General features: G+C 33.6%; 2 protein-coding genes across 2 annotated transcripts; both read right to left on the bottom strand.

Moving 5' to 3' along the window:
• Positions 1 to 455: 455 nt before the first annotated feature.
• Positions 456 to 2816, bottom strand: LOC131003703 (uncharacterized). Its single transcript, XM_057930249.1, has 3 exons — positions 1005 to 2816; positions 756 to 918; positions 456 to 694 (listed from the first exon to the last, which is right to left on the bottom strand). Exons 1-3 carry the CDS (start codon positions 2814 to 2816, stop codon positions 456 to 458), a joined length of 2214 nt encoding a protein of 737 aa, XP_057786232.1.
• Positions 2817 to 6011: 3195 nt separating this feature from the next.
• LOC131003702 (protein ALP1-like) lies at positions 6012 to 7058 on the bottom strand. The gene has a single exon (XM_057930248.1). The coding sequence runs from the start codon at positions 7056 to 7058 to the stop codon at positions 6012 to 6014; it is 1047 nt and encodes a 348-aa protein (XP_057786231.1).
• Between the last annotated feature and the right edge of the window lie 4724 nt (positions 7059 to 11782).

The raw sequence follows: 11782 nt of genomic DNA, 5'->3' as shown, positions 1-11782 counted from the left end.
TGCCCTAGATCTCACTAAAATTAGGGGGTCTCATTGGAGCGGCTCTAGTGGCGGAGCCAGGATTTTTTTTGGGGGAGGGGGGGGGCTGAACTGTTACGGGGGTTCGGGGGCAATGGCCCCGAATTTTTTTTTTGGGGGCATTCAATACATTTTAGACATTTTTTACTAAAATACAAATATAATAATAATAATAATAACGACATTTTCATAGATAATATAGTTCTAATACATTCCAAATAACATAACTAAAAAAGTTTCAATACATTACAAATAACCTAAGAATAAATACTTGGTGAGCTACTTGTTTCTGTTTGAGAAAGCGATGACAACTGATTGCGACGAGTACTCATCGATTGAAAACGTTGCAATATCTTCTCGTTATCAATCGTTGAGAAAATATCATTTACAATGTACACGATCAAATTGTCATTCATCCACTCGTCCTGCATACGATTTCACAAATCACTTTTGACAATTTTCATTGCAGAAAATGCTCTTTCAACAGAAGCAGTGGCAACAGGTAAAACCAATGTCAACTCAATCATTCGATAAACCAATTGAAAAATTAAATGATTGCCACTTTGAACCATTTCTTGAGCAAAACTTCCCAAATCAGTGATCGTAGAAAAGCGAGGATGATGGCGCACAAATGCTATGAAATTACGGAGTTGTTGTTGAAGACATAAACAATCACCTGTTAAAAGTGCACATTAATAAGACATTACGAAATAATTATAAAAAATATAAATAATCACCTATCGAGAAGTCTTCAGGATACCAAGTAGTGAAATGCATGAGTTGATTAATGTCGAATTGAGAGAAAAAATTTATCGGATCAAGACATGCCATGCACCTAAGTAGATCGGTGCTAGCTTCAGAAAAACGATTATTCATCTCTTGTATGATTAAATCAACAACCTAACATTGCAAGAATAAATAACAACTTATTATTAAGATATGAAAAATTCATATAAATAAAATGAATTAAATATTAAAACAAATACCTCAGTAAAAATCTCCACACGATAATAATGATCATTGGTGATGCTCTGCCTTTTATAACCAGGTTGAGTTATAGTGTCCTCCATATCAATCAAAGAAATGGCATTCACCTTACAAAAACTATTTACTTTATCACAAACTATCTCCCAACCAGTGTTTCTGAAGTCATGTAATTGAGCTTTCACTGTATCAATAAGAGACATGGCTTGCACAATATTTTGATCCTTTCTTTGTAAGGCAAATGACAACTCATTTGTCATTCCTAACAAATATTTCATCAAGTGCATCACAAAGACAAACTCATAAGTATTCATCTTTCCAAGCAAACCTCTTGCAGTACTTCTAACCTCAGAGCTAGTGGTATCATCACGTATATTCTCCAACACTTTCTCAACTGAAGGCCACATAGCACATAAACGAAGCAAAGTAAAATAATGTGAACCCCATCGAGTATCTCCAGGTCTTGCCAAACTAGTCTCCTGATTTAGGCCTCTTCCAGTCATCCTTACTTCATCATTGAGTTCTTTGACCAATCTCTCATGTTCTAACATTCTAAGTTGATCTTTTCTTTTGCAAGATGCTCCAGTCGTATTCACTATCATGGAAACATAGCTAAAAAAGTCATTCACAGCCATGATACTCTTAGCAACATCAACAACAATTAACTGAAGTTGATGTGAAAAGCAATGAATGTACATAGCATAAGGATTTTCTTCCAATATTAAGGCTTTCAACCCATTGAACTCACCTCTCATGTTTGAAGCTCCATCATATCCTTGACCCCTTAATTTTGATAGTGATAAACCATGTTTCACAAATAAAGCACTAAGAGCATCTTCCAAAGAATGTGAACAAGTGTCAACAACATGCACAATTCCAATATATCTTTCAACTACACATCCTTTATCATTCGCATATCTTAAAACAACTCCCATTTGCTCTTTCAATGAAACATCTCGAGCCTCATCAACCAACATGGTAAACACTTTATCCCCAATATCATTGATTATAGCAAGTGTAACCTCTAAAGCACAAGCACGTGCTAAATATTTTTGAATTTGTGGGGAATTCATTTGATTATTACCAGGAGCATTTGAACCCAAAACTTTGGAAACAACATCATTATGATCACTATACCATTGAAGCAACTCAAGAAAATTACCTCGATTTAAAGAAGTAGTTGACTCATCATGTCCACGAAAAGGCAATCCCTGCTTCAATAGAAAATGAGTCACATCCAATGAAGCCGTCAAGCGAGTGCGATAAGCAACATCCAACTCACGAGCATTTGATCTAAACATATTTGCCACACTATGTCTTTGATCTTTAAATGCTTCAACTTGTATTCTTGCATTGTTGTGACAACTATCCGCATCTCCAACATGCTCCACAAATTTAATTAATGCCTTCTTCCAATTGGTAAACCCCGTCTTGGTGAATACATCTGTTCTATACCGACTTGATTTATCTTCAGGCTTGAATAGATAACACCAAAAGCAAAAGCAAGCATCTTTTGCTACACTGTACTCTAACCACACAAACTTTTGATACCATACATCTTGAAAACTTCTTAATTGATTGCCGAATTGAGTCTTCGGATAGTTATGCCCAACTAGTTGACAAGGACCCATAGACAAATACTCTCTGCGTATTTGATCTCGAATAGCAATATCAAATTCCTCAATTGGTCGCTTTAATCCGGGATCACAAACGTATTCTTCAAAATTTGTTTCAACTTCTACATTGGCATCAACTTCTACATTTGCTCCACGAATAGATGCAATTGAAGCAGATGAAGATTCACAACGTTCCATTTCCTATAAAAATAAAAGTATAACTTAATAAAATCATTAAATATTGATAGTCTGAATATGCAATTTATAACTTAATTGATTTTTTAAAATATGCAATTAATATTCTGAATTGAATTATGCTCAATTCTGCGACCCATTCTTTCAAAAAACATATACAAATTCCATTAATTTCATTAATTCTGCCCACAAATTTGCCCACTAAATTAATGGAATTAATTCTGCCCACTAAATTAATTCTGCCCACTATACAAATTCCATTAATCAAGGAAAAGCGGCCATTGATGAATTGATAATTGGTTACTATATATAGCATCAAACAATATTCCCTAATTTTATAAAATTATTCGTTAGCGTGATTTGTCGATTCACTTTAAATTATTGAGTACTGCTAAATACACATAGTATGTGCACACATAATACCCTTAAAAATTTATTACCTAATTTGAATTATTATAATAACTAAATTACCCTCAATTAAAATTGGAAAATTTCTAAAGATTCTTTTCCTTTTATTACTGCAACAAATTTGGAAACAAAATATTGATATGGCCACTAATCAAGATCCTATCTACTTATATATGATCACTTTATTTTACAAATTGATATAAAACGATTTTTTTATTTTTATTTTTTTTTTATGTAAAGTACAAATATTTTCATTTCCATTTTCGTTTTCATTTTTGTTTTGTTTTTCCTTTCCATTTTTTTTTGTTTTTTGTATTTAAATATTTTTATTAATTTATTTTCACAATTATAGTAATTATTTTCTATTTTATATATTTAATTTTGAGTTCATTAAGTTTATTACAATATAATTTATTGAGTAAATATTGATTTATTCATTAATCTATACTTTTATGATTTATAATCAAATAAAGTAGTTAATGTATGATATTATTCAAACCATTTTAGCAATCCCTTTTATTTTATATTTTTTTATTTCAAGTTCACTAATTTATTATAATGTAATGTCTGATAGTATAATTTCAGTTAGTAATCAACCAATGTGTCAGTGTATGACATTATTTTCACTACTAAAGTAATTTAATTTCTTTTATGTTTGGTTTTATTTTGATATATTATCATATAGTATATTTTTATTGAGTTATCGATCGATGTGCTCAACGTATAACATTATTATCACAATTACAGTCATTCATTTATATTTTAAATTTTTTATTTTAATTTGACTAATTTGTTATGATTTTTTCATTAACTTGTATTTTTATGAAATAATCAGAGAATGTAAATGATGTATGATATTATTCTAACCATTTTTGTTATTCACTCATATTTTAGTAGTACTTTTTATTTAATTGCACGTAATTTTTTGACTTATTAACTTATAATTATTTTAGTATTTATTAATTTAAACAAATAATTAATCAGTTCAATAAAAATGAATCCACATATTATTATCTTAAAAACATTCGCAAATATTCTCTTGTAATGTAACAACTTTATGCCTTTCTTCTATACATAAATCATACTTGATCCATATATAATACTCCATCCGTCTCACATAAATATGAACATTTTGCCGTTTTGGGGTGTCTCACAAAAACATGAATATTTCTATTTTTGTACACTACCATACCAAAACCCTTTACTTTTCATCTCTACTTTTTATAAAGTGTGACTCATTTTTTCACTCACAATATATTTTTATCTAACGGTTCTTGAAACTTGTGTCATTTGCAAATGTTCATGTTTTTGTGAGACGGAGGGAGCACTATTATTAGCAATACATTGTTATTGAGTTTTCGATTGATGTGTTGAATCTGTGACATTATTTTCATAGTTATAGTCATTCATTTATGTTTTAATTTTTTATTTTTTAAGTTCGTTAATTTATTATGATATATTTTCATGTAGTGTATTTTTAGTAGTTATCGATCGACGTGCTCAACGTATGATTATATTATAGTCATTTATTTGTATTTTTTAATTTTTATATTAATTTCACAATTGTTATGATTTTTTCATTAACTTGTACTTTTATGAAATAATCAGAGAATGTAACTAACACATGAAATTATTCTAACCATTTTTGCTATTCCTTCATATTTTATATATTTTTTTATTTAGTTGCTCTTAATTTTTTAACTTATTAAATTATAATTATTTTAATATTTATCAATTTAAGAAAATAATTATTCAATTCAATAAAAATGGATCAGCATATTATAATCTTAAAAATATTTGTAAATATTCCATTGTAATGTGACAACTTTGTAGCTTTCTGCTTCACATAAATCATACTAATATATAATACTATCTACTTATAATAGTGCCATTGTCTCCATTTCAAAAAAATCAATTTAAAATAAATAGGATTACACGTATGACATTATTCTCACAATTATATATAGTCATTCATTTATATTTTTTAATTTTTATTTTAAATTTACAATTGTTATGATGTTTTCATTAACTTGTATTTTTATGATATAATCAAAGAATGTAACTAATGTATTATATTATTCTAATCATTTTAGCGATGTTCCTTCATATTTTATATTTTTTTATTTAATTGCTCGTCAGTTTTTTGACTTATTAACTTATAATTATTTAAATATTTGTTAATTTTAAAAAAATGATTAATCAATTTAACAAAATGGATCCACGTATTGTTATCATAAAAACATTCGCAAATATTCTCTTTTACTGTGACCACTTTATATTTTTTTAAAACATAAATCATAATATATAATACTATTTTCTTATAATAGTGACATTGTATCCTAGTAAATGAATTTAATGTAATTTATTTTTATTATTATGTGTTCACCCATTTATTATAATATTCCCTTCGTTCCATAAGAAAGTATCATATTTTTCATTTACGTCCGCCTAACGAGAAAATATCACTTCTATTTTGGGACATGGCTTAAGCCCCTACAATCAATTTAACTATAACCACTCATTTTACTTAACACATTATCTAAAAATCTTTTAGAGCATCCACAATGGTGGTGTCTTAGAGGGGTGTCTTAGGAGTGGGCCCCACCTAAGACACACCCCTCTCCAATGCATTGTGTCTTAGGTGGGTGCTTAAATCCTCATTTCCACAAAATTCATATTTCTACACTTTTATTTTAAAATTTCCAATTTCATTAAAAATAAAATTAAACATTACAATAATTTAAAGACATAATTTAAATACAATAAAAAAATAAAAATTACACTAATTTTCTAGGACTCAATCGGACCAAAACGAGACCAAATGTGCTCCTTCAAGTCCAAAGTGAGGCGAGCATGCATCTCCGCGTCTCGCATGGATGCTTGTCGTGCAATAAATGCACGAAAATCCGGCGGAGCACCGACATGAGGTTGAGATGCGGCGCTACTCGAAGCTTCGTCGGCGTCTTCTTCCCACTGCGTTGCTTGCTCGCCTTCGTCTTCGATGATCATGTTGTGCAAAATGATGCACGTGAACATGATGTCGCTCATCGCCTCCTTACTCCAAAGACGCGCTGGGCCTTTGACGATTGCCCAACGAGCTTGAAGGACGCCGAAGGCTCGTTCAATATCCTTGCGAGCCGCTTCCTGCATCAATTTGAACCTCTTTCCCTTCGGATCCGTCGGATGTGTAGGACTCTTCACGAATACAGGCCAATTGGGATAGATGCCGTCAGTCAAGTAGTACCCACTTGTGTAGTAGGAGTTGTTGACTTCATATGTGACTGGCACCCCCATTCCTTGTAGTCGATCGTTGAACAACGTCGAGTTGTTGAGCACGTTGATGTCGTTGTTCGAACCAGGAGTCCCAAAGAAAGCATGCCAGATCCATAGATCTTGCGAGGCGACGGCTTCGAGGATGATGGTCGGTTCCCCCTGATCGCCGCGAGTGTATGCGCCTTGCCATGCCGTTGGACAATTCTTCCACGCCCAATGCATGCAATCAAGGCTCCCTAGCATTCCCGGGAAGCCGTGCTTCGCTTCGTGCATTGCTATAAGCCGTTGGCAGTCAGCGGAAGTCGGCCTCCTCAAATACTCCGCGCCGAAGAGTTGAATAATGGCATGACTGAATCTCCGCAAGCACTCCAACGATGTGGACTCTGCAATCCGGAGATACTCGTCGTATTGGTTCGCTGCCCCACCGTTAGCTAGCATACGAACAGCGACAGTGCATTTTTGCAATGGCGTGAAGCCGGGCCTTCCAGTTGCATCCGTGCGTTGTTGGAAGTATGGATCGGAGGCGACGACATTAACGATGCGCAAAAACAACGCACGACGCATCCGAAAACGGCGGCGAAAGATGTTGTCGGGGTAGACCGGATTTTCATCAAAGTAATCCGCGTGCAAACGTACAGCGCCGGCTTCACGGTCCCGACGAATGAAAGCCTTCTTCCGCGCTCCTCGTCGGCGACGACGAGGTTGCTCTTCTGGATCACCAATATCCTGAATAATTTGGTTAAATTGTTGTACAAGATTGGAAAATTCTTCAGCACGTCGCTCGTCCTCGTGGCTTGATGAGGAGGAAGACACTTTTTTTAGAAATTGTTTTGATGTGGAGATGATTTTTTGATGTGGAGATGTGAAATGAATGAAAAAGAGTGGTGATATATATAGATAAAAGGGAAATAAAAAAAAAGGAAAAAATTGAAATTCGGCCGTTGGAGGCAACGGTCCATTTTAAAAAAAAAAAAAAACATAAATTTAAACGGTCATTTTTTGAAAAAATTAACGAATTTAGATTTTTTTTTAAAAAAAAAAACGGCGCGTCCGCAGGACGCGCCACACACGCCTCCTCTTCAACCCGGCGCTAGGCTTCGCCTCGGCCTCGCACTTGGCCGATTCTCCAGCGCGCGGCCTCCTCTCTCGCCCCGGGTCGATCCCTCCTTAGAAGCGGCCGCTGCGGATGCTCTTATTAAAACCCGTTAATGTGCACAACATATGACATTATTCCCACAATTATAGTAATTTATTTATATTAGCTTCTTCTTTTTTTTTTTTTCAATTTCTCTGATTTGTTATAATTTTTTCATTAATCTATTGTTTTTATGAAATAATCAAATAATGTAGCTAGTATATGATATCATTCTAATCGTTATAATAATTTCTTCCTATTTCTTTCCTTCGAGATCTCTAATTCATTATAATATAATATTCTATAGCATAATTTCATTGAATAGTCGATCAATATGTTCAATGTATGACATTATATTCACTAATTGTCACAGCCCGCCCTAACTATGGATAGTTAGGCCGAGTGATCCACGACTAGGGATGGGGTTAAAGAAGAAGGGGAAGAAAAGGGGCGTCATTTATAGCCGTAAAACTTACTCATCTTAATAAAACTCGTCATTTTTATTCATTGATACTCAATTGAAAACAGTCTATGAAAGACAGCATAAAACTTAATTAATATCATTAATCAAGTTATACATCGTATGAAACCATTCTCTTAAGACTCAAAGTATGACATAACATACTATAACATCAACAACATCTTGCAGCGGAAAGTAGCTAGACATATGTATGAAGACATATTCTAGACAGGTTAACTATTTATTAACAACCCTGGAGACTCCGCTCATTGCAGCACCATCATCACATCAGCTCAACCTGCACATTTAGAAAACATATGCAGGGCTGAGTACATAAGCACTCAGTGGGCACGTATGCCTAGGTATAAAAATACATGCTTCAAAACTGTAAATTGTCATGCCATCATAATCAGTACAGCAAGGGAGTTTTTCGCTAAAAATGCCCAAGCTTACTAAGTTCATTTGTGATTCTTAAAGTTCGTCTGATCAGACTAAGTTCTTTTGTAATCTATCATATCTGAAACTGTGTGCCGGAGAGGTGGCCACCTCTCACGGTCACTTGACCGGCCAACCCGCTAGATGACTCACGGTCACTGGTGTACACTAGCCCTGGCAGGATAGCTATCAACTGCTCAGGACCCGAATTCGATTGCATCATTGGCAAAGCCAAAGCAGATAGATATCATACTAAAATTTAAACATTTTATGGCAAGACAATACTTGAAATAACTTTAACTCAAATATTTTGTAACGAAATAACTTGCTCAAATGTAACATTAAACTCATTTGATAGATATATATAAAACTGAAATTAACAGTTAAATCATCTCATGCATTCATTCGTATAAGAGGCCTACGACACGCAGGGGATCTCTATATACGTATAGTAAAAGTAATGCCCACCTCGTTGTGTCTCTGTATCAATGAGTAACGTCACTCTCTCCCTCAAGTCGTTACTTCCCAAAAGGACCTTCATCGTTATGAAGAATTGGTGAGAAGTTATAAAAGAAACCTCGATTAATAATCTAATCTCTTTTATGAAACATTAGTATCTCTAATGTTCATCTCTCTTGATTGATAATCAATATAACAATTATTATCTCTCGTCATTACTCATTAATTATAACATCCTTATGTTATAATTAGCAGCGCTTCAATTAAAAGAAATATTTAACACATCGAAAAGTCCACTTTCTTAGCAGATCTATTCGCTCTCATCTCGTCTAATTAACCGATTAGAAAGTTAAACTTTCCATTAGGCATGTATTTGAGTCACGGGTCAACAAGAATTGACTATGCTCAAATTCTAATTTCACTAAAAATTTCGGCATGACCTATTCATATATAATGTCAGCCACGAGATTTCAACGCGTGAATCTCACTACGTGAACTCGTCTCTCGACTCAAAACTTAACATCTTGACATCTTTTCAACGCAAACCAAACAATTCAAAATCATCAAAACTCTTTATCAGTAAACTATCATTTATACTCGACACCAATTGTTCGAGTGTCAGATACCAACATTTATGTGCGTTAATCATAACTCTCACAACTCACACCATTTAGTCATATCGTATCATCCATCAAAACAAATATAATCAAGTTGTTTTCTAGAAAGTTTTGCTGTTTTTGTGTCATCTTTAAAAATTCATAACAACCAACTCAATCATCATAAACTCTCATACCAATTGATCTCAAAAACTTCATGAAGTGTAGTTCACTCTAAAAATGGTAGTTAACCAAAAAGGTTAAAGGTTTTTGGAGATATTGCTCTTTCAGTGCAGGCTGTCAAAGATTGACAGTTTCTGCCAATTTTGTTTAGGCCATTAGAAACCAAGGCAAACCTTAATAAAATTCCATCAAATTTAATCATCCAAAACTAAAGGTATCCTTGAAGATTTGGTTAAAATTTCACAAGAGAAAACGTTCATATGATCTGCCAAATAAACAATGAAACTCATACACTTTTACTGTTGGACAAATATGACAGCAGAACAGGGCATTTTTGAAATAATAAACTGCTCTGTTTCAGAGGTCATAAAAATCGAAATCTTATGTTTTTAGAAAAGTATTGAAGTCTAGTTTCGTTTAAAAAAAAACGGTGATGCAAAATCCTTCATGGATTAATAGATATAAACGTTTTTGTAAAGTCTACCAATAGTTGACAGATTCTGTCAAGGATTTTTCAAAATATCTTTAAAATAGCAAACATCATCCAAAAGACATGAAATTTTGCAGCAACGAAATACACATATCATAGATAAACATATTAAAATTTCAGAGCCATCAAGCAATGAAAACTCATCGAAACATAAGCTTGAAACTGCTGTAAAATTTTGACAGAATTCCAGTTTTAATTTCGTTCAACAATTATCATCCATAAATTGTAAATCAATTAGCATGCTCATGTGATATCGTAGAACACATATACGCAATAATATTCATTATGCAACGTCTCAAACTTCACGAATTTAAATAATCATACTCTAAAAATTTATACAATTTTCGTGCTTGGAAAAATACGAATTTAATATATATCGATTCTAGCATACCCCTAAGCACAAATATCAAGTCAAAACGATCAAACAAAAATCGAAAGACAAGCTAATATGTGAAAAACGGGGCTGCCCTCATGGGTTTCATAGCTACGGTTCGTTCCGTTCTTACTCCCTTCATTAAACATGCTCAACATTTACCCAAGAACAACATACTAAAATTTCACGACGATCCGACGTCGTTTCAAAATAAAGTCGAGAATCGACGTTTTTCGACGTCGACGAAAATCGAAAATAAAACCATCAAAACGTAGGTAAAGATCTTACCTACTTAGATACGTGATCGAAAAGATGATCGGCGCTCGTCTCGGTGCTCAAATCGGAGGTCAAAAGCTCCGTCCAAGCTTAAATGGAAAATGGCGTGTGTAGTGTGTGTTTTAGGTGTTGTGTGTGTGAATATGTGAGTTGTGTGTGTGGTGTGGGCTGATATAGCGTGAGTTAGTGAGGGGAAAGGGGTTTTGGGAGGTTTGGGGGTGGTTAGGGGTAGGGTAGGTTAGATATTTAGGATATCAACCCGTTAGTCGTTAAATATCTCGTATCGTCTCGTTTTAACAACTAACAACCCATACTCTTTGTTACTCGCCCTTTCAACCTCTACTCACTTTCATTGCACTCGTAATTCTATATAAATATAGAAAACGCAAGCTCGTTCTCAAAATTCTGATAAACGAGCTCGGTTCGTTTATCGAGAAATCCCGATTTACTATTCACTCGTCGTCCAAAAATAAAAACTTTCATTATTGGACTTGTATCGAAAAACTAAGAATATTTCTCGACGACGTGCACGTAAGATTTTGAAAGTCGACAAAAAGACGAAATAGCAGTATTTTACTATTCATCGTCAAAAAGTCAAAATTTTCAAAAACGTCTTAACGGACTCAGATCTCACTTCCGAGTTCATCGTTCTCATTCAAATAATTATCTCGAATTATTCAAATACTCAAACTCAAATACGGATATAAAATCCCACATCATTCTCACATCATCGAAAGAACATCTCAACATCTTAAAAAAATAACAAGAAAACTTCATATAACTCCTCATCTATTTACAAAGTAAATCAAACAAGGGATCTAAACCCTAATTACTCAAACTCAAGCAATTAAACACGTCATCAAAAGCCCGGGTATTACATA

Source organism: Salvia miltiorrhiza, unplaced genomic scaffold (assembly GCF_028751815.1).
Source record: "Salvia miltiorrhiza cultivar Shanhuang (shh) unplaced genomic scaffold, IMPLAD_Smil_shh original_scaffold_259, whole genome shotgun sequence".
Taxonomy (NCBI): domain Eukaryota; kingdom Viridiplantae; phylum Streptophyta; class Magnoliopsida; order Lamiales; family Lamiaceae; genus Salvia; species Salvia miltiorrhiza.
Note: the sequence above shows the minus strand (reverse complement) of the source record. Positions and strands in the feature narration are given on the sequence as shown.